The 27,647-nt window shown below is 48.0% G+C and overlaps 1 protein-coding gene across 1 annotated transcript in view; it reads right to left on the bottom strand.

Annotated features, from left to right (window-relative positions):
- Positions 1 to 1,761: 1,761 nt before the first annotated feature.
- Positions 1,762 to 27,647, bottom strand: part of Med26 (mediator complex subunit 26) — a 52,940-nt gene continuing 27,054 nt past the window's right edge. The window contains exons 2-3 of the mRNA XM_076846598.2: positions 5,089 to 5,163; positions 1,762 to 4,507 (exon numbers count right to left, since the gene is read on the bottom strand). Coding sequence (XP_076702713.1) covers positions 2,852 to 4,507; positions 5,089 to 5,163 — 1,731 coding nt within the window. The 3' untranslated portion in view covers positions 1,762 to 2,851. The remainder of the gene's footprint in view (positions 4,508 to 5,088; positions 5,164 to 27,647) is intronic.

Here is a 27,647-nt window from a genome sequence, read left to right as displayed (position 1 = left end):
CACGACAAAAGATGCCCAAGGACCGCCCGGATAGACCACTCCCTCAAGCGCCAGTGGAGGAAGAGAAGACTGTTTTCAGCAATATGATCTTACACTAAAGGACTGGTTTATTCCAAAAATCATGTGCTACCAACTTCTTGTCGACGAGGAGTTGGTTCTCTTTTATTTGTTCTTACTTGGCAAGTTAGAAAGTGGCAACCCAACTTAACTCCAAAGCTGGTGGGTGGGTGTCTGAAATTATCGTTGTGTTCTGGAAAGTAGACAATATGTGTACCCTAGGTGTGGTAGTCTCTGCAAGTGGGGTGGGAGTAGTGGCCTGTGCCAAAGCCCAGGTCTGAGAAAAGGAGATGCTGATGGGTCGTCAACCTCTGTACCCTAATATCCTCCAGCTGTGCCTGTGACCTTTGGTCACAGAATAACATCACATTCTAGGGATACCAGAATGTAAGCCGAGCTTAATTAGCTATAGTGGAGGTAGGAAAGTAGCTAGTTACTCCACAGCATAGCTGTGTCACAATTCCACTGCCATATTTCTGGTTTCTTAATTTTATCCTTTTAAGTTTTTAACAATTTAGTCCTCACAACTCTTCATCCTCCAATAGGAACAAGGGCATAAGAATCGAAAAACTGGCTCAGAGCCATGCAGCTGTTAGATGGGAGCAATCTCACACTGCCCTCAAAGTCATGTCTCCCACTGCCCTTTTCTTGGGGTGGGAATATAGGGTGTGTTCTTCACCAAGCCTTTGTCAGAAATCCCTATTGTTCTGAAACTCTAGTTCTGGGTTGTCTGGTCCTGTGGGCTGGAAGGAATGTGCCAGGATCCCTTAATGTACTCCTGTGCACCTACCTCTCTAAAGGGGTAGCTGTTTGCTCATTTATGAAATCGGTAGATGTTCTAGACCCCCCCCCCAGCCAAATTCTTAGTTGATAGTTTCAGGGACAAATGGGATGAACTGTCATTTTATAATCAAAAGTTATTTTTAAAAATACCAGCGCCAGCCAGGCACTGTGGTGCATACCTGTAGCCCCAGTGACTCAAGAGGCTGAGGCATGAGGATGGCAAATTCAAGGCCTGACATGGCAATTTAGCAAGATCCTGTCTGAAAATTTAAAAAAGGGCTAGGGGGCTGGGGTTGTGACTCAGTGGTAAAGCATTTGCCTAGCATGTGTGAGACACTGGGTTTGATCCTTGGCACCATATAAAAGTAAATGTATTGTGTCCATCTACAATTAAAAAAAAAAAAAAAAAGGCGGGGGGCTGGGGATGTGGGTTCAATCCCCAGTACCACCAAAAAAAAAAAAAAAAAAAAAAAAAGGTACTAAGGCAGCCTCATGCATGCATGAGGAGCTGGCAGCCCAGGACTGGGATGCCTGCACCTCTGGGCCATGCCATGTTAAGAATTAAAAATATTGTGGGATAAAATGATAAACTTGAGCTATGGAGCCTGCTGTAGAGGGATTCTCTGAGGGTTGGGTGAAGTCTGGATGAGACAGGGTAACATTCCCTGATGTTTTGTGGACTGTGCCCCAAGCTAGCAGGTAGCTCTGAAAGAAAGACAAGTAAAAGTCCACTAATGCAGCAGAAAGCTAACAGGCAACTTGAAAACTGTAACCTACTTGCCTTATGAGCCTGCAAGTCTAGATGTGGGACTCCCTGGCTAAGCCATAATCCAGGACAGGGCTGATTAGTGGTGAAGATCCAAATGAGAAACGATTTCCAGACTGGTTGTGCAAATGTTTTTTTTTTTTTTTTTTTTTTTTTTTTATTTCCACATTTATATCACAAGGTGTCCACTTACTGGACCAAATAGCAAAGTTGCTCCCTTCTGTGTCCTGAGAACACAGAAGTCTAGGTACTGTACATTCACTAAGGCTCCTTGTTTTTGCAAATCGCGTTTATGACAAATAACCATAAGGCAAACGAATCTAAAGGAATGGTTATGAGTGTTTCCAGCGTACAGACAGGTCTCCCCTCTTGCCCAGCAGTACAGCTTACACACCAGTAGCACCCGCGGTTACTCTAAGTTGGTTGGTTGGGATTTTTTTTTTTTGGGGGGGGGGGACGCTCCAGAAAGGTGAAATTTTTTAGATATGTGTAGGAAGGAAAAAGAAAAGGGAGAAGGAAAGGAAATTTATTTGGCTGGTGGTCAGAAGGAATAAAGGATGAAAATAAACTCAAGAAAACTTAAATTTCTGCAGCATTTCTTTAAGAACTGGGTTTTAACTGAAACCAGATACAAATGGGTGGATGCCCGTGGAGTGTGGGTTAAGCTAGCTGGCCCTTTGGCCGGCCTGCATGTTGCCAGTGGCTCGCCACAGCCAAGAAGCTTCCAGCGCATGATGGAAAACACTGGCTGGCCAGTGGCTGGGTGGGGTGCGAACACAGGCTGAGGTGCAACCCGCTGTCTCACAGACACTGGGCTAAATCAAAGAACAGAAAATACAGAGATGAGATGCATACGTCTGTCGCTGTCGCTGTGTTAAACGTAACCTCTCCTGTGCCTGCCTGCAACTGAGGTCCCAGTGTTCAGGTGCTGGAGAGTGTCTGCACCTCTTCCGGGATAGGGGACTAACGCTTTTTATAGCTGGTTTGCTATAGAGTTCTGAACTCACTTTGCCGTCCTTCCTTCTGCGCGGTCCTTCCTTTTCAATTTTGTTAGTAAACTGGTAGCAGCATTTCACAAAAGGAGGAGTTTGGAGGGAAGAGCGCAGAGACCGCGTGACTCCCGCCCCCTCCCTCCCACCTGGGCTGGACTTCCCGGGTTGCCAACTGCTGGAGGCAGCTGGGCCCAGCCACCCGCCTGCCCTGGCTACTGCAAGGTGGGAATGCACTTTGTGGCCAACGGGCCTGTCAGTCCAAGCAGACATAAGGCAGAACGTTCAACCGCCCGTCGTCACCGTGCGGGTCGAGTGATATGCACTGCGTCCAGTCATACCAGTTACCCTGTGTGTCCTGACACCCGTTCACCCCTGGCCACTGGTGGGCCTGGATTCTGTCAAGATCGTCCTGTGTTACCTCTCGGCTCAGCCCGGGAAGGTCCGTGGGCGGCCCATGAGGCACCAGCACATGTGGTTGCCTGGCCCCTCGCCTGGTGCTCTCCTCCTGCTTCAGGTATTCAGACATAAAGTGGTGAGCCCCTGGGGTCTGTGCGCCTGATGACGAGAGCAGGCTGCTCTGCCTGCTCAGGTAGGACTGTATGATCTCGTTGCGCGACAGCTCCTTCCAGTTCGTCTGCTCAAAGGGGCTTTGGAGGCTAGCCTTGGCCTCCTGCTTATCCAGTTCTGTCCTAGGTGGCTGCTCTGTGTGCACAGGGCTGTCTGCCCGCACTGGCTCTTTCTGGGTCAGAGGTTTGATCTGTCTTGTCATGGGGTCAAAGGTGAGCTTCCGCTCTTTTAACCGGACAGGCTTGACGCCCGCCTCAGCCATTTGCCCGTCCAAGTTAACTGTGTAGTCTCGAGGTCGGTACCTCTTTTTCTTTTTATTGTCCGAGCCACCGGAGGAAGCAGCATCGCTGTCTGCCTTGGAGGAGTCTGGGGAGAAACCCGCCCGTGACAGGAGGGATTCAGCTGGAAGCAGCCCTGCCTTGCAGCCTGGCCCCACCAGCCGCTGGTGGCCCTCAGACTGCTCCAGCCAGCGCACAGGGCTGTCCGTGCTGGGGAGCAGCTCTAGCCTCCGCACAGGCGGTGTGGATGGCTGGGCCAGTGGAAGTGGTGATGGCACCTGTGTAGCATCGAGCGACTGGGGCCGTGGTGAGGGGCTGGGCACAGAGCCCTTGGGTGCATATGGGCTCCGCTGCCGGGCAAAGGAGCCCTCATGCCGTGAGTTCCGGGGGCTGAAAGAGCAGCGAGGGGGAGCCCTGGGATGGGGAGGGCCTGGAGTCTCGTCCACCCTGTCCAGCTGCTGCAGCACTGAAGCCTTTGTCTGCAAGCAGGGTCCAGGGGACTTGCCCAGGCTTGGGGAGCTGGTATGCGGCCGCACGGCGTTGACAGGGATCTTGCTGCTGTGCTTGTCGTTCTCGCTGGGCTCCAGGCGGCTGCCTTCAGAGCCCGAGTGCCCACTGCCATCCAGGGGGCTGGGGAAGCTCTCTGGGCTCCCACTGATCCCATTGGTGGGGAGTGGGGATGAGTTGTGGACTAGGGAGTCATGAGTAGCTTTGGAAACCTTGGGAGGTGGCCCAGGGTGTCCAAGGTCACGCTGGTCCCCCCGGCGCTTGCGGCTGCCCAGCCTGTCCAACCGTTGCCCAGGCAGCCTCTGGATGTCGTTGCGGTTCTTCAGGTCATGGATGCTCTTGGGTGTGCCAGCCGTCCCCGCCTCCGGCCGGCAGTTGTGGGCACCCCCATTGGCTGAGCCAGCGGCCCCAGCCAGCCCCCGCAGCGCTGCCTCATTTTGGTGCACTGGCTCAATGAGCTTCTGCCAGCTGCGTAGCAGCTTCTTTGCCCGCTTGGCGAGCTCCTCGTTCTTGGTTTTTTTACGGACGTCGTTGATGAGCTTCCCAAGTCGTGTTTCCTATAAACAGAGAGAGTGACATACTTTTAGGAGAGGGACTTCCCCATGAAAAGGGAGCTGATCCAGAGAAGTGCCCCCATCTTTGAAATGACTCCTTCTCCATTGACCCCCAAACTGTCAGCTTCTCAGATGCAAATAGGGATTTCTGGTCCTTTATGATGATATAAATTCTCAAAGACAGTCCTCAGACCTTAGTGTCCCAGGGCCGTAGGCAGATTTCTCAGAAGCAATGTCACAGCCTCCTGGTGCCTGGAAACTCAAGGCCACTGCAAGGATACCTGCCAGGTGAGAACATTCCACAGCCAAGGCAATGGCACAGCAAACCTAGTCTTCAAATGGAGGGCCAGAGACAGTGCCACACTCACTGGAGCCTCCCCATGCACAGGCCAAGGTGTGCAGGGTGTGGAAGGAATAGGGTCAAGGATTAGAAACACCTCATTCGTGCAGTGCTGCGTGGGAAGACAGCACATGGGCACATGACCCCCCTCTGTCCTCTGAAGGCATGTAATTATTGAGGAAAGACAGCTGAGGTTGCCCTTGCTTCCCCATTCTGCCCCCTAGGCTTGGGCTGAGGTACTCACCTCCAGTGCCTCTTTGGTAATGGGGTATCTCTCCAGGCTGGAGATGACTTCCAACACCGCCACCATGTTCCGGATCTGTAAAACATGAGTCATGTGTCAGGCCCCTGTCTTCTCTCTCTTCTAGAAGGCTGGGTAGCCCAGGGCCAGCCCATTTCTGAAGCCTCCTACCTGCTCCCGGGACTAGCATGGCACCCAGTGTTCACCTCCACCCAACTGTCCACTCTTCCAGGGCATGGCATACCTCTGGTGTACACATGTTCACACTTGCCTCCCCTCCACCCAGCTGACACTCGGGATGCTATGAAATGAGGCCTGCTCCTGATATATGAGGTGAACTCTACCTCCTCAGGGGTGTTGGGGCTAAAGAACTCAACAAAATGCACAAATTTTCAAATCAAAAGATCAGCACCCCCCAAAATCAATCAATTTAATGACATTAACAAGGCCTTTAGAGTTCATCTGAACACACCATAAAAAGTAAAACATCACAGGGGCTGGGGTTGTAGCTCAGCGGTAGAGCGCTCGCCTAGCATATGTGAGGTTCTGGGTTCGATCCTCAGCACCACATAAAAATAGATAAATAAAATAAAGGTATTGTGTCCAACTACCACTGGGGGGAAATATATATATATATATACATACACATATATACATATATACATAACATACACACATATATATGTGTATGTAAAATATCACAAACTGGGAGGAGACGGGTCACAAAGCCCCAGCCAGAAGGCATGAACTGGCACCTTTGCATACAAAATAGCCGATGTCAGCTCCAGTGATCCACTTTATCAGGAGAATGCAAACTGAATTCATAAAGAGATACATGCAGACCAGCAGTTATGGTAATGCCAGGTAGTCCTGGGTACCGCACACTTTAGGAAGTGTTGGACTTTACCTGGCAGTGTGGAAAATGCACTCCATCCCTTTTATGATCTTGCTATGAGACAGGTCTGTTCTGAGCAATTTCTGTATATAACTTAATATTTACAACAAGCCCATGGAGCCAGTACTATTATTTTTACTTTGCACAGACAGAGATGACACAGAAACCCCACTGTCTCCAGTGTTCCTGCCTGGTTGTTAACAGCGATCTCACATGCTAGGGAAACTCCTGCTTATAGAAGCCGGGGAACTGACCCAACACAGCAGGTCATAGTAGCCAAATGTAACAAGCAGGTGTCCACCAAGAGTTGAAGGAATACACTACTAAAACAAGCTACAAGTTTCTAGAAGACACATAGGAGAATATCTTTGCAAACCGGAGATAGGCAAATGTTTCTTCGTAGGAGCCCCAAACACTAACTGTCCAAGAAAAAATACAGACAAGCTGGACTTCATCGAAATGAAGAACTTCTGGTTTTAAGACAGTTTGGACACATATTGCCAAAACCTATCTGGTGAAGGATCTGGATGCAGGCCAGCCACTCCCTACCAGCAGCTACAAGGTTTCTGACAGGCTGGCTGGAAACAACCCTATAAAGCCCCCATCTTGCATGAGATTCACACAAAGGACATATTACACCAACCTCTCAAGCATGCCGTGACACTGCGCACAATGCAGTCACACAATACAAGTAAAAGCTACATGAAAAAAAGGCAAAGAAAACTACATCCCACCCAGCCACTGGAGTGTCCCTTGTATTTCCTCCCCAAATATACCATTTAGTAGGCACATATATACACTTATCACACATTTAAAAACCAAAGCAAGCCAGCAATGGCTCTATACCTTGCTTTTTTTCCTCACTTAACATCAGAAACATCCAGCATCAAACAGACCTCTTACTTGGTTCATCTGTGCCTTCCAGCAGGGGGAAGGTTGCACTTTAATGCTGGGGCGGGAGTGGGGACCACAGGCCTCATCCTCTGGCCATCACAAACAAGGCTGCAATCAGCATCTGTGGTAGACTCAATTCCAGGCTAATGCACCAGTAGGCAAAGGAGCAGCAGGCCCCAGGTTTGAGAAGGACGTTCATTCAGCCCCCAGGGAGGCTGCATCAATTACATTCTCACTAGGTGCCAGAACAGGGTGGAGAAGAGGATTTCCCACATCCTGCAAGACTGTGGTGTTAGTTTCTATCACCAGTTTAGCTGCTTGGATAGCACACATTTATCATCTCAGGCTCTGGAGGCCAGAAGTTCAGTCCACGTCTCCCTGGACTAGGATCCTGGTGCTTGCAGCTGTACTCCTTTCTGCAGGCTCTTGGGGGAGAATTCGTTTCCTGCTCCTGAGTGTCAGCAGATGACCATTATTATGGCTGTGGAACTCGGGTCCCTGTTTTGTTGCTATTACCCAATGGCTATTCCCAGCTTCTGGAGGGTACTATATCCCTCAGCTCATGGCCCTCCCTCCATCTTCAAAGCCAGCAAGGGCTGAGGCCTCCTCACATCACAGATCCCTGATCTGCAGGGATGATCCAGGATCAACTCCCTTCCTCCAGTCTATAACCTTAGCCATGTCTGCCTGTGAGGTTGCACAGGCCAGGTTCCAGAGTCTAGCATATGGACATCTTGATGGCCTCATGTTTTCCTGGCTTTCCTAATATTTTGCCCATTTCCCGCTGAAGGCAGAGAATCCATGTCTTCTCTGATGTAAAGTTGCACAGTGACCACAGAGCAAGGACAGTGGCTTCCATGCTGCCAACAGTGCTCTTATAAAGCTGTCCCTCTGCCAATGAGCCAATTCACTCCTTGCTTTTGATGTTCTTGTCTGTGAACACATTCAGACTGCTCTAAAACATCCGCTTCAAGCTTTGTCAAGGGGTGGGGTGACCCAACAGGAGACACAGCTGATTCTGTATTATCCCTAACATGCGATGGGCAGAGATTCAATGCAAGAGAAGACTGGGCAGTGAGGAGGTCAGTTGCAAAGGGCCAACTGCTCCCTGACCCTGGTATTCCTGTACCCATGGGGCTCCTGGGCTTGCCACATGGCCTCGTTTCCAACCCAGTGATCTCACCCTGGTATATTTAGAGCCCTGGGTACCCACATACTCCTGAACCAGCAGTCCTCACAAGAGCGGAATGCTGCCCAGGCCCAGCAAGCCTGGCGGCACAGAGTGTCCTTGTCCTTGAGCAGACATCGTCCTGCTACCAGGCAGGAGGGAGGAGGCACAACACCTGGGCAACTCCAGGGTCTGGCAATGAGTTGGTGCCTCAGAACTCTCTGCTGAACCAACAGCCATCCAGAGAGCCTCCTGGAAGCTGCGTGGGAGCTGGGGGCATGGCGTGAAGGTCGGAAGGCCCTGCCCATGTGCTCATGTGTCCCACAGCTTAGGAGTGCACAGAGGGGCCTTCAGCTTCCAGGAAGCCTTGCAGAAAATCCTTTGTTTTCTATGTCCTTCTGTGGACCCCTTTCTGCACCGCCCCCCACATCTTGCATGAAGGCTACTCACCTGAGGAATCCCTGGAGGAGGGTGAGCCCTTGAGAGCTTGAAGGCAGCTGGTAATACCAACTGTGCTGAGGACAAAGGGTGCAAAGCAAAGGGTGGCTGCTACACCCTGTCCTGCTCTTCCCCCTCTTTGGCTGTGGTGGCAGGAGCTCTGAGTCCTGTGTGGGGAGTACCACCTAGGCATTCCAGGGGCAGTCAATCAGGCCCCCAGGGACCAGGAAAAGGATCTAGTGCAATGGAGTGAGGGCTCCCTATGTCCTAGAGTTCCTACCTGGCCTACCAGGGAGGAGAATGCAGACACAAGACTTTAGAAATCTGACAGCCCCACAGAGCTTTTCACAGCTGATCAGTCTGTCCTAGAGAATGCCTGGCACCCAAACCAGCACTGGGTCCCACAGGAGCAAAATGTGAGCAGGTTCCTCACCTTGGTGCTCCTGCTCAGTCTCAGAAAGGCCAGCAGGATCCTCAGGGTAAGGAGTCACAGGGGGAGGGATGGGGACGCTTGTGGCAAGGGCAGCATTCCAGCAAACAAAGGCCATATGGAGGTCAGAAAAGGATGGGACAAACAAGATGTGTCCCCTGGGCCTCCAAGTTGGGAAGCAGGAAAGAGCTGGAAGGATGGGAAGGGAGGTAATGAGACTACACCAAAACCCTATAGAAGGGATGAACCTGAAGATGCCAGCAGGAAAGAGACACTGGGAGGCAGAACAGACCCAGGGACCTGAACTGGCTGACACAATCTGTCTTCTATCAATTTTCACTACTGTTTAAGGGCTGAATCTGCCATTCCCTCAACAGACCACCCATCCTGGTCCTATTCTGGGTCTTTCCTTGTACCTATCTTTTTGGAAATGTACTGGAGCCTAACCACCACAGAAACTGTTCCTTGCTGCCCTCGAAGGGTGGCATTCTGAAAGTTCTATGGGCTCACTCAGGTCCACATCTCAGGGACAGTTGCAGCCTCGTGCTGTTTTGAGTGGCCTGGCACAACCATGGCCCTTTCTCTTCCTTTAGGATTCAGTCCCCAAATAAACTCTCAACCACCATGCCAAATGGCTTTCCCAAAAGAAGCAGGATTCCCAGGTGAGAGGCTGTAGCTTCTCATTAGGGGTCCTTGGGTAGATGCGGATCTACTTATATCTTCTCGATAAGGCGTGGAGCCAGTCGTTGCCTCTCCTTTCACCAACAGTGGCTACTCCTCCTGCACACTTATTTGCATTGATGTGGCCTCTTAATTGGAGGTAAATATTTGCCTGCCCCTGAAGCCCCTAGTGTGGTAGTATTTGCCCCATGCACTCTGATGCTTGAATGTCTATAGGGGAAAGGCAACCTTGGCAATGGAGTCAGCAGGAGGAGCCAGTAGCAATGGTATCCAGAGTGGAGGAGAGTGACTGTAGAGCCAAGGATGCTCTTGGAAGGGCAGGGAGCACTGGGGGAAGTAGGTGGGAACCCCAACGTACCTGTTCCAAACGCAGGGCAGGAAGTTTTAGCAGTGGGCCCACCTGTGTCCCATAGGCACAAACAGGTACTGCCCAGCTGCCTAGAACATGAATTTGATGCAACTGATTCCTTAACCATCACACCAGGCACTTTGGGATTTAGACTGGAGGTCCAAGAGGCACAATCAGGTACATGTGGGACAATAAAAAAGGGAATGTCAATCCCATCTTTTTTGGAATCTGAGACAGACCAAGTGGGAAGAGCTAGTCTTGGACCTTTGGCACACAGGCCCCCACCACCAGAGTGCCCATACTGAGGGCCCAGTGCTGAAGCCTGAATCCCCAGTCTATGGCATTTTTGGGAGGAGGGAACTAGTGAAAAGAAATGAGGGATAAGGTCAGGGGGGCAAGTCTCTGAAGGAGATAATAGGATGTGGCCCCTCTTTCTTTCTTTGCTTCTTAGCTGCCATGAGGTGAGCAGTTTCTGCCACCACATGCTCCTGTTACAATGTACTGCTTGCCACAAGAACAAAAGCAACAGATCCAACTGATCATAGACTAGAACCTCTGAAACTATAAGCAAAAAAACCCAAAAAAAAAAACAAAAAAAAAAACCTCTCCACCCTAAGGTAATCATCTCAGGTATTACAATAATGAGAAGGTGACTAACAACAATTAAGGGATGCTCCAGGGACACATGCTTGGGGGCAGGCATCCCTCTTCACCCAGGACTGCACAGCTCTTATGTGTTTGTCCTACTGTAGAGAGCCAAGGGTACATACAAAGGTCCTCAGAAAGGATTCTAGAAAAGCTGGCACCTTTCTCCCTAGATAGGTCTTTAAGCCTGTGCTGAAATATCCACTGCTTAACCTACAGCCATTCTGAGGAAGGAAAGGCTGGACATGCACAGACAAAAGCCCAAGTGGGGATGGCACCCTCTGAAGCAGCCTGAGTGTTTAAAGCCATGTGAATGAGTACCCCCACTCCTGCTCAGGCCAGAACCCCCACACACTATGGGGCCATGGGCTGCAACAATAAACCTACGCTCAATTCTAAGAAAACCACTGAAGATACACCATGAATCTTCATTGTGACATGGTTTACACTATTTCCTGAATAGATGATGCAATGTGGACTTTGCTACCAATAATCCACTTGGGTGTGGGTGGTAGGAAGGGGACAGAGGAAACAGTGTTGATCGCCTCTAAGTTTCTATCTATAGAAATAAAGTAGTTACCTTATTCTACTTTTTTAAAAATATTTTTTAGTTATACTTGGATGAGTACCTTTATTTTATTTTTACTTTTATGTGGTACTAAGGACAGAACCCAGTGCCTCACACATGCTAGGCAAGTGCTCTAGCGCTGAGCCACACCCCCAGCCACCACCTTATTCTACTTTTATTAAATTTGAAATTTGCCACAAATAAAGCATGTGAAAAAGCATGCCTATTTCGTAACATTTGGATAGAGATTTCACTGGCTCTAGAAGGAACTGACAGATGTGTAGAGGTGAAATGAGCAAATAACTGTTTCTAGCTCATCACAGTGACTTCAAACTCCCACCATCTGGCACCTATGTGGGGAAGGAAAGACTGAGGGTGGGTAGAATACTGACTTCCTCCACAGTGAGCCTGCATGGAGCCTCCTAAACTCTGCTTCAAGATACATGGTCTATTCCATCTGGTAAGACCCCAGGAGCTTCTCACCAAGCCTTCTGCAGGTTACTGAGCTGTGCTCAAAGACCCAGGGCAAAAACTGCACTCTGCATGCATTCTTGGGGATACAAAGGGGAGCTAGCTACCAAAGGCCCCAGCAGCTTCCCACCAGGGGTCAACTCAGAGGTGTGCCTGACACCTCCCTGTGAGAGAGGCCCACACACAGCCTGAACCAGGAGTGAGCAGTACTTCAACAGTTCCTTTGTGCTGGGAGAGGCCTGGCCTACTCTTGGAGAGAGCCCAGGACAGCCACAGCCAGGTTCTCAAGGCCAAGGGGGAGGAGGGAGGAGTCAGTAAGCAGGGGCAGGGAGAAGGGTGCCCCAGGTTTCTGGCATGAGAGAAGAAGCTCTTACCCGCTTCAAGAGGGTTGCTTGAGGACTAAGGACACTATCATGGGGGGGAGGGGGGGCGCAAGGAAGAGACAGAGAAGAGAGGTGTGTCTGAAGCCAGGAAGAGGGTGCTATGGTCTGGGATGTTTTACAGAGGGGTGTAAGCTAGGACATCCTAACCCGGGAGGGCAGAAACATGGGCCAGAGCCAATAGTAATGCAGGGCAGGCACAGACATTGCTGCATGCCCTGCCCAACTCTGCCAGCAAGAACTCCTGGCTCATCTGTGACCTGCCATCCTCTGGCCACAAATGAGCTGCAAGACAGGCTACTCAGAACTTTCTTTTCAGGCTTCCTCCAAATTCTGGCCTGTGACTATCCTCGGGAACTAAATCACTTTCTAACCTCTCCAGGGTGCAGAAGGCCAGATTTCCCAGAAAAAAAGTGCTTCTACAGGGCGTGTGGAATCATCTTTAAACCAAACCTCTATGGGAAAAATATTTTAATTGGGCCTCATCAGATGCCTATGTCTTTCTTCTGTGAAAGGACAGCTGGGTCTGAGTTCGAAGTTGGGGCTGTGTGGTGAGGCAGCCCTCCCTTTGAGCAGCCTCAGCTGGCCCTATTCAGGGTGTGTGGGCAAACCCCTTGTGGGGGATTTCCAGCCTTAATCTGAAAAAGGAAGCAAGACACTGGGTCTTGGAGTATAAGTGTTCCCTCGGTGTATCACTCCCCTCCCTCCACAGCTCAAAGGTTCCTACCCTGCCTGAAATCCCTGATCTCTCAGGATTGAAGCTGCTATGGTAGCAAAGGGGAAACCCTGTGTCCCCAAGGTCTGGGCAAGGATGGGACCCAGGGGTGGCAAGCCAGGACAGGCCTACCCTAGCTCAACTTGCACACAACCACCACTTGCTGGTGTGGTCATGGAGGTCCAGGTGGACCACACAGTTAGAAGGTGGCAGACTGGGACTTCCCACTGGCCTGATGTAGGCTCTGCCAACCATGCATGGCTGGCCCACCTAGTGTTTTATTAGGTGAGGCTGGGGATGTACCAAATTAGTATGCTGGCTCCTGCACACACACTCATCCCAATCTGCCACAGCAGGAAATGCATGGGTTACAAAGGCCACCTCTGGATGGTCTCATTACTGTTTCTGCCTTTCCCCCAAGGGTGCCCAAGAGCCATAGCCAGGGAGCAGGGACCACAGTCCATATACAAAACTTACCTAAGCCAAAGGCCACAATGATGACACTGAAGCCCAATCCCCACTGGGCTGGCCCAGCAGCAGTCCACAACAAGAGTGGCCTCTCAAGGCTGACAAGGCAGTTCTGCATCCCTCCACCCCTCACTCACTGGCTAGTCGGGTTAGCCACTCTGGGCAGTAAGTGGTATTACTCTGGCAGCCTGAGGGCCCACATCCAGGCAATGCAGCCCCCCAAAACCTCCTCCTTAGGCTCAAAGCAGGTCAGGTCAGCAGCACTTAGTAAGGCCCCAACTGCAAAGTCCCAGGAAAAATGGGATCATTTTTAAACCAACAACATGGACACTGTCATCATTTTTTTTTTTTAAACATAAAATGGTCTAGACAAGAATTTACAAAAACTGCTAGCTCAAAAGACTTTGGAAGTGTTCATCAGCAAGCTGTTCTTCTAAACCAAAACATGCCACAGATGGCACCCAGAAGCAAGCAGTCTGTGAGCCTTCAATGTTCTGAGAATTCTAATGTCATACCCAGCTGAGTCACCTAGCACCCCCTCCCCCACCCAGCAGTGTCATGTTGAGGCCACACGGGTGAATAAAATGGGACTGCTGGTGTGTGCACCTGTCTGTGATTTGGTCCTAGCTGTACCATTTTCAGCAAGTCTTCCCGCTTCTGACACATTCCACACATGTCCCCAAGCAGCTTCTTTCTGTTCCCACACAGTCTTTGCTGCAAGTCCATGCAAGATGTGGCCTATATAAGAGTCTAGCCTGTTCCATCCTCCCTTCTCAGGTCTGGAAGGTACAGTCTCCTGGCTCCATTTTGTCTCACCTGGCAGGAGTAAGAGGAACCCTCCCTTGGGCGGAAGTTGCCCAGTGTTCTCTCAGCTCAGTCTCCTGTAGTCATGCAGGCCCCACAGGCTCGGACTGGTGAAAGCACCTTCTTCCACCAGAACCCCATGGGAGCTTCACACCCATTGGGCAAAGTTTCCCATTCACAGCTTTTTAGAGGAAGAATGATATTAAGGCAGGGAACCCCAAAGCCACAACCACCACTTGCAAAAGCACTTCCCATCATCAGGGTTCACCTGCTTCCTTAGGAGTAGCCATTCATCCAAGTGGCCTGTCACTGTCCACATCTCCTTGACTATCCTGCATTCACAGACCCTGCAACAGCCTGTAGAGCCCCAACAGGCAGAGCATGCCATTGCCTGCTACAACTCAGCCCAGGGGATGGGAAATACAACACAGGGTGGGTGCGGGCAGCACACAGAGCCCTGGCTACGCTCACGTTCACCCAGGAGGAGAAACCCCAGGGCCTGGGACAGTGGCAGGAGCTCCCTTGTGACTGCTGAGAAAGGCTGGTAGTCAGAGCAAGGAAGGAGGGGGTCAGCAGCCACTGAGTCCCCAAACTTTCATTCTCTCCTTTCCATTTTATTTCTGAGCAGTTTCTCCTGACCAACCTACCAAACTAAATTCTTCGAACCTTTGCATCAGGCCAATGGGAATTACAATTCTTGTAATATGGCCCTTTTTGAGAGAACAAAAGCTCCCAAAATGTCATCTATAAATCAATTCATTCTTATGCTGATACAACTGGAAAGAGTAAACCAAGCAGAACTTTTCATTTCTGCCATAGAAGCTGACAGAAGGGTCTTGGTGACCCTGGTGTGTCTGAGGACAGCAGGATGGTGGAGGAAGAGTATCATCTATGGAAGACCGGAAATGACCCAATGCCCAGGGGAGAGGACACATTCAGTGCTTTGTCCACCATGGAAGACACTGAGAACAAGCCAGCTTTCCAAGAACTGACAGAGAACAACCTCCAAGCAACTGCTAAGTAGAAGCAGCGAGGCTTCTGACAGTGTTCCTATGCTACCCACCTAGGACAACCAGGGTGGAGCTAGGCAGATAAAGACCAGATGGTGAGGTCTAAAGCTGCAGCAGGGGACCCACCTGGCCTTCTGTGCTGGCTCAAGACTGGATGCAAGACTGAGCACCAACCTGACCCCAGTTCCTCCTCCAGGAGCCTGGAAAAACCACAAGATGGTGTGTGGGGATCATGAATGGCATGCTGACTACTAATCCAGATGACTTGTGCCTACAGGAGCCAGTCCAGAAAGGTCTGAACCCTTGCCACCAGGCAGCTCTGTGGTCTATAAGATCACTGTGGACAGGGCAGTGCCTAGCAAGAAATCTGGAGGCAGCCTTTGAGGTCTATGGAGAGATTTGAGGCCCATGGATAAGAGACCAAAGGAGAGAGGCCTGCCTGCTTGCCCAACTGGAATATAGTGGGATCCTGGGAACCAGGAGATTGCAGTCACCAAGTGTAGCCACTTGCAACCCGTCACCAAGTGCTAGCTTGCTTTCTCCCCCCACCCCCTTTTTTAGTGGTATTGGGGAATGAACCCAGTATTTTACACATTCTAGGCAAGTGTTCCTTCCATTATTGAGCTACAACTCTCACCTTTTAAATTTTGAGACAGGGCCTTGCTAAGTTGCCCAGGCTGGCCTTAATTTGTGAACTTCCGACCTGTCTGTCTCCCAAGTTGATGGGATTATAGATATATGCCCATCTCGCCAAGGGCTTTCTCAGCCCTGACTGCAGACATGTGCTCCACCAACTCTAGGCCTATCTGGATGTGGGGAATGGGCATAATGGTCGGTCCTAAGGTGTGGGTGGAGGCAACCAGTCAAAACAGAAGCAACAAGAGAGAGACCACCATTGGGCCCTCACACAGACTTCTAAGAACCTGGGGCAGGACCCTGGAACTACCAGGAAGACAAGGACCTGTCCTTCACTAGAGGGGCTTAAGCCCAAATCTTAAAGCGACCACAAATGAAGACCACGACACCACTGGCATGCATGTAAAGGTCACTGTGTTCAAGTAAATGACATGCAATGTCTGGTGGTCTTACTTTCCAGGGCACCCCTCATGGGGTAACCAAGTCTGTTCTAAGCTGGGGGACAAGAACATGCAGAAACTGAGTGGGGTCCCACTTTGGTAAGGTTTATGTGTCAAACCTGAGGGTAAGTAGCAAGGACCTCTAGTGCTCATTTTACAGGCCAGGGATTTGAGTCTCCAAGAGATCCACAAACTTACTCAGGTCCTAAAGGTAATTAAATGACTGCATCTGCTTCAACCAGCAGCAGCCATCACACCGCTGAAGCGGGCTGTGTGAACTCTGAAAGGAGTACTCCAGAGCAGGAAGTGGCAGGACAGCTCTTCAGTTGGTGGTCCCAGGCAGCTCTGAGCCCACCTATGCTGCTGTTCCTTCAGTTACTAAGTGCAGACCATTTTTTGAAAGCTTCCTTCAGCGCTCTTGAGAGGGTGACAAAACACATACATGAATATTTAGGGCAGTGTCTGGCACACTACAGGTACTTAGGAAGGACTGCTTTGATGCAGTCCTCAAAGCCTGTCACAGGACTACACTTGGGAAGGGCTCAGGTCAGGCCACCCCACCCCTATCTGCCCAGTAGTTCCTGAGTTCTATATGGAGCTGGAGGGATGGCAGTGGGCACAGGGGCCTTCTCAGCAGGCATTCCTGCAACAGAAGCCACTGTGCAAAGAACCAAGGACATTATCACCCAGGGAACAGAAGAATGGACACTCATACCTTGAAACATGGGCATATGTGCATCGATGGTCAAATCAGTTGTTGCCAGAAAACCCCAACCAAAAACTGTCCGCACAAGTATATCAGATAATCACTTGCCATCAAGCAAATGAAAACAACATTAAAGATAAATTCCCAAAGAGTGTCCTATGAAAAACCAAGTCACAAAAGAACACATTTATATTGGACTGAAAGCTCAAAAGCAAGTTCTCCACAGTGACAACTGTCAGGGAGTGGCTTCTGGAGATAGAGCTGCTCTTGGACCCAGGTGAGGGTTACAAAGGAGGGTGTTCAATTTATAACACTCATTCAAAGGTAAAACACAACTTTTATGCTCTCCTGGATGGAAGCTGGACTTTACTTCACAGATTACTGAGAAAAGGAATGAGGGAAGCGGCAGCTAGGATGACAAGAACCCTCTGAAGACTCCAAAGAAGGAGCTCATAGTAGCTTAGTATTCCCAAGAGAGGAAGTCAGGGCACCAGTCTGCTGGTCACAGGTTTGTGATCTGCTAACCCTGTGCAGTCAGCACATACCTGCCTCTACCCAGTCAAAGGCTGTTAATTTTCTGGTGACAAAAGGAGGGTAATGGAACAATAATCTTAGGATGAGAAAAAATTGCCTGTCTATACAGGGTAAGAAAACAGTAAAGTAAGGGAGACTAGAAATTAAAGTGGGGAAGCAGATAACATCTGGAAAAAAAAAATCAATGTAACTGACCATATTAAGAGGCTTTTAAAAACAAAAATCCATGATCATTCTAACAGATGCAGAAAGAGCATTTACAAAATTGGACATCTATTCCTGATTTAACAAAACAAACAACAACAAAACAACACTTCAGCAAACTAGGATTAAAAGACTTTCCTCATAAAAGTCCTATAATCCCCATAGCTAACATCAAACTTGATGGTGAATGGCTGGATGTTTTCTCCTAAGAACAGGTACAAGATGAGGCCATCCATACTCGTCACTTCTATTCAGTTTTTCACAGGAGGTTCTAGTCAGTGCGATTAGGTAAAAGAAAGAAGGCATTCAGATTAGAAAGGGGCAAAGAAAACTGTCTTTATTCATTTGTGACAGGACAGTCTACTGAAAATTTTTAAGACTCTACACAAAAGCTACTAGAATGAGTTTTACAAAGTTGTGAGATACAAGATCAATATAACTATTTGTACATGCAAGCAACATTCATTCAAAAGTTTAAATTTTAAAAGTCAGTCCCATACATAATAGCAATTAAAAATGAAGTACTTAGGGATACAATTTAACAAAAGGTACATGAGACATCAACAATGAAAACTTTCAAACATGGCTGAGAGAAAATAAAGAGGGACATCAATGGAGAGAGATACCAATTTAATGGAACAGAAAACTCATTATTATTAAAATGTTAACTCTCCCCTAAGTTTAGTCAATGCAATCCCAATAAAAATTTCAGCAAAATCTTTCACAAAAACCAGTTAGTTCTAAAATTTATACGGAAATATAAAGATCTTAAATAGCCAAAAAACTTCATACAGAAGAAAACTGTAAGATTTAAATTTTTCTGATTTCAATAATTATTATATAATCAGGATAGTGTGATACTGGAGCAAAGACAGATTAAGAGAGAGAGTTCATTAACACACATGGGCAACTGATTCTTGACTAAGGCAATTCAACGTTTTGGGAAAAGATAAGCTTCCAGTAGATCGTGCTGGACCAAGTGGAGAACCACATCCAAATAAAACAAAGCTATACAAAGAATATAAAAACAAGCAACCAAACAAAAATCACTTCCCCTACCTCACAACATATACAAACATCAACACAAAATATAAACTTCAGCATAAGAACATCTAAATGAGAATAAATATGGGAGGATAATCTTAGTGACCTAGGATTTAGCAAAGAACTTCAAAACAATCCACAAAAAGCACAAACCATAAAGGAAAAAATAAACTAGATTTCATCAAAATTTAAAAAAAGTCTTTGCTCTTCAAAAGATGACATTGTTATAAAAATGAAAAGGCAAGCTACAGATTGGAAGGAAATATATGAAATCATACATCTAAGAACAAATTTGTATCTAGATTATATAATAATTAGGCAAAGAAACCAAGGGGGAGAAATAGGCAAACGATATGAGTGTCCATTCAAACCTTTGAATGGACAGCAAACAAGCACTTGAGGAGGGCTGGGGATGCAGCTCAGTGTTAGGTGGCTTGCCCAGTGAGCATCAGGCCCTGGGTCTGATCTCTAGCACAGCAAAAAACAAAGACTGCTTGAAGAGACACTTAATAGTTTAGTCATTAGGAAAATGCAAATTAAAACTACTATGAAATATTATCACATACTTCCAGAATGGCCAAAATTAAAAAGACTGGTGGATCAAATACTAGTGCTGACAAGGATGTAGAGCAACTGGAACTTTCACACACTACTAGTGCAAGTATTAAATGGTATAATTACCTTGGAAGACACTTCAGCAGACTTTCAACTCCAACACCTGATCAACATGTGAATGAATATGTAACATAGCTACATAATGGATTACTATTCAGTAAAGAAAAAGGAGCTTTTTTTTGTAGGGAGGGGGTGCTGGGGATTGAACCCAACAGTGCTTTACCACTGAGCTACATCTCCAGCCCTTTTATTTTTTGTTTTGAGACACGGCCTCACTACATTGCTGAGGCTGGCCTTGACATTGTGATCCTCCTGCCTCAGCCTCTGGAGTTGCTGGGATGACAGGTGAATGCCACTGTGCCCAGCAAAAAAGAAATCATTGACCTACACCAGAACAAGCATGAACCTCAAAATCAATATGCTCAAAGAGACCAGGCCAAGGGGTGGGTGGACATTTTAAATGATTCCACAGACTCCTTAAAAAAAAAAAAAAAAAACTAACTAACCTACAGCAACGGAGAGCAGATCTGCCTCATCTCCACGCAGGAGGAAAGGATTACCAAGGGACAAGAGGAAATTTCTGGAAATGATGGACATGTTCATTTAAAAACTTGATTATGGCAATGGTGTCACAGGTATATTTATGGGTCAAAATTTATCCAACTCTACACTTAAATGTGTAGTTTATTTTATGTTAATTATATTTCAATAAAGCTGTAAAAAAAAAAAAAAAGCAACTGTGAAGGCAGGTAACAGATGCAACAAGGTCTGACGAAAAGGAGGGATGGTAGGCAAAGAGAAAGATGCTTCTTTGTTAGAGAAGAATGAGACCCCACCTGAGCTCAGCCCTCCTGGGGAAGGAGGAGGTCTCCTTTGGGGAAGTTTCTTCTCTCCTCAATAAAAAAAGATGACTGTCACACCTAGGATCCCAGGAGTATCATAGAGACTGAAAAATAAATTCAAGAATGCACATAATGCACTCTCCACTCAGATTAGGTTCCAGAAGGTATCAATAAGCAATAGCTTTTCTTTCTGGAGCATTCTGCATGTCCTCCAAAACACCTGTGTACAAGACAGCTTGCTTATTCTAATTGAGGTTTGGAAAAGTTGCTCCTGGCTTCAAGAGTCAGGCCCTAGCCCTAAGGAGACATTCTGTAGCTGAAGCTGGGCAACAGAGTCTCACAGGCTGTGAAATGAAATGACCATGGACTTATGTACCCTTGCCTGCCTGTCTGTGTGGGGGGGTTCCCTGATACTTCAGCTGGAGACCCAGGAGAAGGAGCCAGCTTCCTATCCTCACAGAAAAGGCCAGCAGCTGCAAACATCTGCAGGAAGTCTTGGGCTAAAGACTGTGCTCTCCCCCAAAACCCTCAGTATGCCTGAAGCCACAACCTACATTCACCCTCCTGACAGTAAAAGAGCCTCAGAGCACCTGATGACAGATTCTGTTCCCTCTTAGTTCAGCACATATTTTTTCCTACAGGAACTTAGCTCTTGAATGACTGAAATCCTGACTCCTTCCCACCAGATACAGCTGACCTATAGCCTCATTATTCTCCGGGTCTGGCCCAGGGATCAGCAGCATCACTGAGGAGCTGCCTAGAAATGCACAATCTTAGCTCTGCCCAGACTTCCTGAACCATCAATTGCACCAGAACCAGCCCTTGAAGGGATTCATATCCACAAAAATGACAAGCAGAAGCTCTTTGAAAGACAGTAGGTTCTGCTCAGCACATGTGCTTGGCCACAACCCTAACAACTGCGAGATTCCAAGGCTCCCCAGTAGTAGCACCACCAGCACCACCTGCAGCACTTTCCTTTCCAGAGCCCAGTGCCTCCCAGGTGTGACCTCATCCAATCACCACGACAACCCTAAACCCCAAGGGATGTGATATGCTCAAATTCACATGCAGTCTGCAGGAAGACTACAGATTCCACAGAGCCCACACTGCCACCCTACAGCCCAGCTGTAGGGGCCCTGTTAATCCTATGCCAAACTCAAGAGTGGGCCCCTCCCAGAGGTGATGTGACAAGATCTAAATGAACCTCTATGGGATAGAAAGCCAGGAAAGGGGTGTGAGTGGTGGGGTGCATGCCATGACCAAACAGCAGTGCCTGCTGTCAGACAATGGCACCTGGCAAGCACAGGCTGAAGGGCTCTCAGCAGCCCCTCCTAGCAGACATTAGCAAATCATACCGTAAAAGCCCTTCTGAACAGGAGCCCAGCAGCAGCAAGCCTCACCAGCTCACCCCTGGCAGCCTGTCTCCTCACTCCTGAATTCCACACCCAGTGGCAGCCCTTTCCGTCATCCATTCAGTTCCAGAGCTCCAGGCCCAAAAGGTACCTCCCTTCTTCTAAGCCAGCAAGCCAGTATTTCTAAATATCATTTCGTTTCAGTTCCATCAAAGACTTGAATGGCTTCTGTGGGCTGAACTGACCACTAGCTACAACACTGGGAGCATTTTCTAAAGAGTCAACACTGTGGTGGTCCCATCTAATTGCCTTGGAACACAAACTGTTCAAAAGGTGGCATCTGTTGGGACATCACTAACTCTTCCATTTTAAATACACAAGTCAACTAAAATTGTTGCACATATACCACCACTCACAGCCCTCACCCCCACCCCCCAGAACTTACTCAAAGTCTGCCTGTAAGTGACTGAAGCAAGACTCTGCAGGTGGGTCACATGAGTGACTGGTACCTACCTACTCACACACCAGCACCAGGCATCGTGTAGAGCCACCACCTATGGCCTAAAAGTCCCCCAATAGCCCTCAGGGATGTAACAGATGCAACAACGTGATGCAAAGGAACCTAACCAGAAGTCACAGGAAATTTCACCAGCACCTCCTTCCCCAGACTGCAAAGGCAGGACGACCAGGCCCCCACCTCAATGTTTGCCAGCAGCCAAGAAAGCCCACCCTTTCCAGCAACAGGTGGGAGGGGAACAAGGGCCAAGGGAGCTGCTAGTGGGTGCTCACATAGAACATAGCCCAGCTGACTCATAAACACACTAGCGCTCTCTTTTTGTCCATTCTCTGCCTACAGTCTGACCTATAAGTGCACAAGACCTAGGTTTTGCTCAAGAGCTTGGAACAATGGCATATAGTAAGGACCTGATCAATACTAACTGATAGAAGGATGGAAAGACAGCTCCCTGTTCTCAGAACATGGGTGAGAACATTCAATATTACAAGCATCTTGGGGAGGTCTCCTGCAAGTCAGGATCTGTAGTCACCAAACATGATTCGTCCCCGGGTGTCTAGATGCCACTCCAAAAGGGCCAGTGATCCTCATGAAGAACATAGCAAAGGGTAATATTTTGGGGTAGACTGTGGGGACACTAGACCTGGCAGAGAGATGTCACCTCTCTTGTCCCAGTAAGGCTGTGGTGGATGGTGGTACAGGCTCTGTTACTTGCTTCAGGCAAATATATATACTCAGCAAGTCCAAATGGCTTTCAGAAGAGTCCTTGTTTTCAAAGCAGTGGTCCTGGAAGTTACCAGGACCACAAAAATTTTCTCCAACTTACCTTCTTGGCAACTCTAAAATTATTCCAAAGGATTACATAAGCAGGGAGAAAGGAAAGCCATGTGAGATTTTTGCAAAACCAACATTAAAACACTGTGGAAACCAAACATCATTAATCTAGCATGGTAACTCAGTGACAGAATTTATCTACAAGGTGGTGGCGCTGTTTGACATGGCAAGGCAAGGAGAGGCCTGTGCCATACAGTGGCTAAGGTGAGGGCATGGTGGAGGACCAGCAAGACTCTCTAAACCATTGCCACCAAGAGTCAAATCAACTGGTCTTTCCCCATCTTCCCCACTGGGAGCTGGGCACCTCTGGAGGTCCTGGGGTAAGTTGGACCACTCAAAGGTAACTGGGCTAGAGTAGACCCATGAGGGTTTCCTGCTCTGGCCCTAAACCACCTGCATCCTACAAGAGGCGAAAAGGCAGCAAAGGAGACCCCAAAAGGTCAGAGCCCCTCCCCCACCCCAGTGGCTGAATGTCAGAGAACTAAACCTACAATGAGATTTGCAATTCCTGTCATCTAATGTCCAAGTCAAGATGGTCTCCAAAATGAGTTCCAGGTGAAGCACTGGCCTGCAGAGGGGGCCACATGCTTTCTTGCTTTCTAGGTAAAATCGGGCAAAGAACACTGAGGAGATTGGGACAAAGAAGCTTTGCTTTTCACTGCTATTTCCTTCTGTAGATCACTTGCTCACAGTACTTCTTCAAAATTTGAAAAACATATTTTAAAAACCTGTTTCTTTAAGACTGCATTGTGGGGCTGGGGATGTGGCTCAAGCGGTAGCGCGCTCGCCTGGCATGCGTGCGGCCCCAGTTCGATCCTCAGCACCACATACAAAACAAAGATGTTGTGTCCGCCGATAGCTAAAAAATAAATATCAAAATTCTCTCTCTCTTTCTCTCTCCCTCTCTCACTCTCTCTTTAAAAAAAAAAAAAAAAAAAGACTGCATTGTTCAAGTTTTCCCCCTTCACTCTACAGGTGGTACCCAACACAGCTGACCACAGCAACAGAAAACAAAACAGTGAGATTAAGGGTAGGAATTGGAATATGTGTTTTTACTATGCCCTACAACATTAAAGAGAAAAAATATCAGGCTGCAGATGTAGCTTAGTGGTAGAACACTTGCAGAGTGTGTATGAGACCCTGGGTTCCATCCCCAGCACTGTACAGGTATTGGTCCTGGTCCTTATCTGTCATTACAGTAGAACAGCTCTGTCCAGGCGACCTGTGACCAAAGCCAGGAAACCCTCAGCCTTGTCTCAATCTCACCTAAGCAGCAGCTCCTCCTTAGACCCCTTCCTCCTGGGTCCCCACTCCGTGGCTGCACTGCCTACACTCAGAGCTCTTCCAGTCCCAGGCCCAGATACTTCCTTTTCTCACTCCATTTTTCTGCTCTTCCTGTGCAGTCCAATCTCAGAAAACTCTAAATCCACATCATAAGCCCAGGTGCCTCATCGGCCACATCTCAAAAGTCAAATCTAGCTGGTGACATTCACATACCTACTTTATGGTTCCCCAACTTTCTAAACAGTAGAATCTGACATGATGCTAATGGAGCACACTGAATAAGTGAGGGCAGGTCCCAGCACCTCGATGGTATGCATGCTCCTTGCCCTCAGTATCTGTGGGGTCTAGCCTGGCCCCTCTGGTCTTTCTCTGCTCTGAGAACATCCACTGAGCCACCACTGTTGTCACATGTGTGCCTTTCCAAACCTCAACAGGCCCAGGAAGCAATGGGAACATCATCCTTTGACAAATGGAGACCAGGAGATTCTGAAGGGAAGACTCCTGAGGTGGCTTTGGGGCCAAAGAATGCCAGACAAATCCTTGAGCAGACACAAGTGCTCACTATGAGCCAAGCTGTGCAGAGAAGTAAGTGGGAGACTAATCCATGTCCCTTACATCCAAGTGACTTCCCTGTCCTACTCCAGAGCCAGTAACAGCTACACAGTTGCAACTGCGCACTGCACCTTCTCCAATTGCTGGGCATCCCCCATTTTTTTTTTTTTTTTTTTTTTGCAGTTCTCCTACTGTAGCCACTACTGGAATGTACATCTTCAAAAATGCTCTCTTCTCATTTTTTTCCCTTAGAAATCAGTTTCTAGGAGTTCAATTTTGCTCCAAGAGCCTAGACAATTTTTGGCAATTGGTACTACCTTAACTGTTTTTGATTCTTAGCCTCCACAGTGTGATGGCTCCAATTCAAAAAGGTCGAAGAAGGGAATCAAATATGTTGTACCCTGCAAAAAGTCCTAGGGAGGTAAGCCTTCCTGCCTGGCAAAGCCATCACCTATAGTGTTCAGGGATGTTCTCTTTGTTATGTAACCCTTCACTGTGCATAATATTAAGGTAGTGTGTCTTCAAACTTGAACATCAGCAGGGAGGGAGAAGACCCAGCACAGATACCGGTAAACAACTTTCCAGGACTGGCACTGAAGCCACGCTGCCTACGCAGCTGACTGTAGCCTCATCCATTGAGAGCACTCATGCACCCCCCACTCCTTGCACAGAGAGAATCAAAGAGAAAACAGGCTGCCTCTCTCCTACCAGCTCTAACTTAGAGATAGGTATGTGCCATCTATCTACCTGGGCAGGGCGAAGACATGCCTGCAGGGACATGATGGCACAAGGTGGGCATGATCCTTGGATTTTATGCAGATCAGCACGTTTGAACCATGAGAGGCAGGAACGGGAGTGATGGGATCAAGGAGTCTCCCTTGTCCTTAGTCCTTGACCTCTGTCTCTTCCCACCTACCTAGCTTCCTAGCCCACGACCCTTGTGCTACATTGCTATAGCTCCAAACCTGAGAATAGCTAGCCATGTGATAGGCCAACCAGAGGCACATCTCAAACCATGTCCCAGGACGATGTCAATAGATGTGCAATTGTTCATCCCATACTGTGCCCAGAGCAAGCTAGCACTTTTCACCCACCTAGTACAGGGTAACAAATGTCAGAAGGTAACCAAACACCCCAGACCCTCTTGTCTCAGACCCCTGAAAAGGACAAGCCTGCTGAACGTGTCCACAGATATGGCCAAGATGATAGTAGTGCCTGGATCTTTCTCCAGAAATGCCGGGTGCTTTTAGGACATTCATATAGCATGGAAGCCACAGCCTAGGATGAATCCCATTTGTTATTCTTATGTCCTTGTGCCCGGTGCAACTGGCTGATGGCCACCATCTCAATTCAGATGAGGAGACAGAAGCTCAGAGAAGGGCTTGCCCAGAGCCAGGTCCAGGTTGAGCAGGAGTTGAACTACTGTCTGTCTGATTCTCCATCCAAGGATTCCCCTGCCACATATGCTAATCCTGCACCCCCAAATGACAAATTCTAAGGCTATCTTGGTAACACCTGCTGGGGGCAAGCAGTTGGCTTATCACTGTTGCTTACCACTGTCCTTGTTAAATAGGCAATATTTTTTTTAGTTGTTGATGGACCTTTATATAGTTACTTACATGTGGTGCTGAGATTCAAACCCAGTGCCTCACACATGCGAAGCAAGCGCTCTACCACTGAGCTACAAACTCCAGCCCCTAAATAGGCAATATTTAAGTTAGATATGGGAAATAACCAATCAAGACACTCACACCTTGGTGAGCATTAAGATCAGTTTCAAAGATGGAAAACATTAAAGGAACTCCCACTCCCACCTGGGCTCAAATTTGCCCTCTCCTATCCTGGTTCCTAGCAGTACTTGACACTGCTGCTTGATGCTTTTCATCCTCATCCACCTACACTGTCACCATGGCATCACATGGAGATATATATGGGTCAGGGATTATGACTTTTTGTTTTAATTCTTTTCACTATTAGATTTAGTCTCAGGAATATTATCCCAGTTCTCAGCTACTGTTGGGATTCATTATATTGGATTTGTTTGTCACTACAGTACATACACATATATTTATACCTGTATTTATTTATATGTGGTGATGAGGATCGAGCCCAATGTCTCATACTTGATAGGCACTGAGCTACAGTCCCAGCCCCCACATGGCTGCTTTCTAAGGCTATTTGCAAACTACTTTCATCATGGCCCCAGGCAGATCTAAGCATGGATCCTCCCTTGGGCTCAGATACCACATAGGTTCTGGTGACACAGCAGGGATGCCCCTGTCTGCCTTCTTTGCAGATGCATCCCTTTGTCTTCATTAACTCACAGCACTTGCTGGTGACATGTTCCACTCCCTTTGCCCTGGGGTTTGGAACTCTATTCCTCTGTCTCCTTAACACAGGAAATAAAATTCACATCATTTGCTACCAGTGACAAGTCATAGTTGTCATTCGCTTGTACACCCTCCTTTTGCCACTGAACTGTGTCTACTGTAGTTAGTCCCTGACAGCCCTCTAGCTTTATGCCCTATCACCTTGGCATTCCATATGGCCACAGACCCTTCAATCTGCAACAAACGAACATTTCACTTCCAACATTGGTACATGAGACAAGCCGTGTTGTGCCCATTGTCTGTAATGGGACAAAGTGTTGGCGAGAAAATGTACTATAATGACAAACAAATCCAATATAATGAGTCCAACAGTAGCTGAGAATTGGGATAATGTTCCTGAGACTATATCTAGCAGTGAAAAGAAAACAAAAAGTTATTTTAAAAAATACAGTATGTTTACTGGGCAGAAGAAAAGTAAGACCAAATCTCTGATCCCAAACTTATCAAGTCTCCCCTACAGATGACACACAGCCTCAGACAGTTCCTGGAAGGACCCTGAAAGACCCTGGAAACCTTGGGAGAGATCACTTCAGGCAAGTGTATCCTATGCCACAGGACTATTTTCTCTTTGTTATCCTTTAAGTTTTTTCCATGTTACTTTTATTCTAAGCTAGAACATTTGGGTTTGGATGATATTTGGCTGGTTGCCCCTGCCCCAAGATCCATTTAAATAAATGCATAGCTATAAAAATAAAATGT

Source organism: Callospermophilus lateralis, chromosome 1, assembly GCF_048772815.1.
Source record: "Callospermophilus lateralis isolate mCalLat2 chromosome 1, mCalLat2.hap1, whole genome shotgun sequence".
In the NCBI taxonomy this organism is placed as follows: Eukaryota; Metazoa; Chordata; class Mammalia; order Rodentia; family Sciuridae; genus Callospermophilus; species Callospermophilus lateralis.
This window is presented reverse-complemented; position numbering and strand designations above follow the sequence as displayed.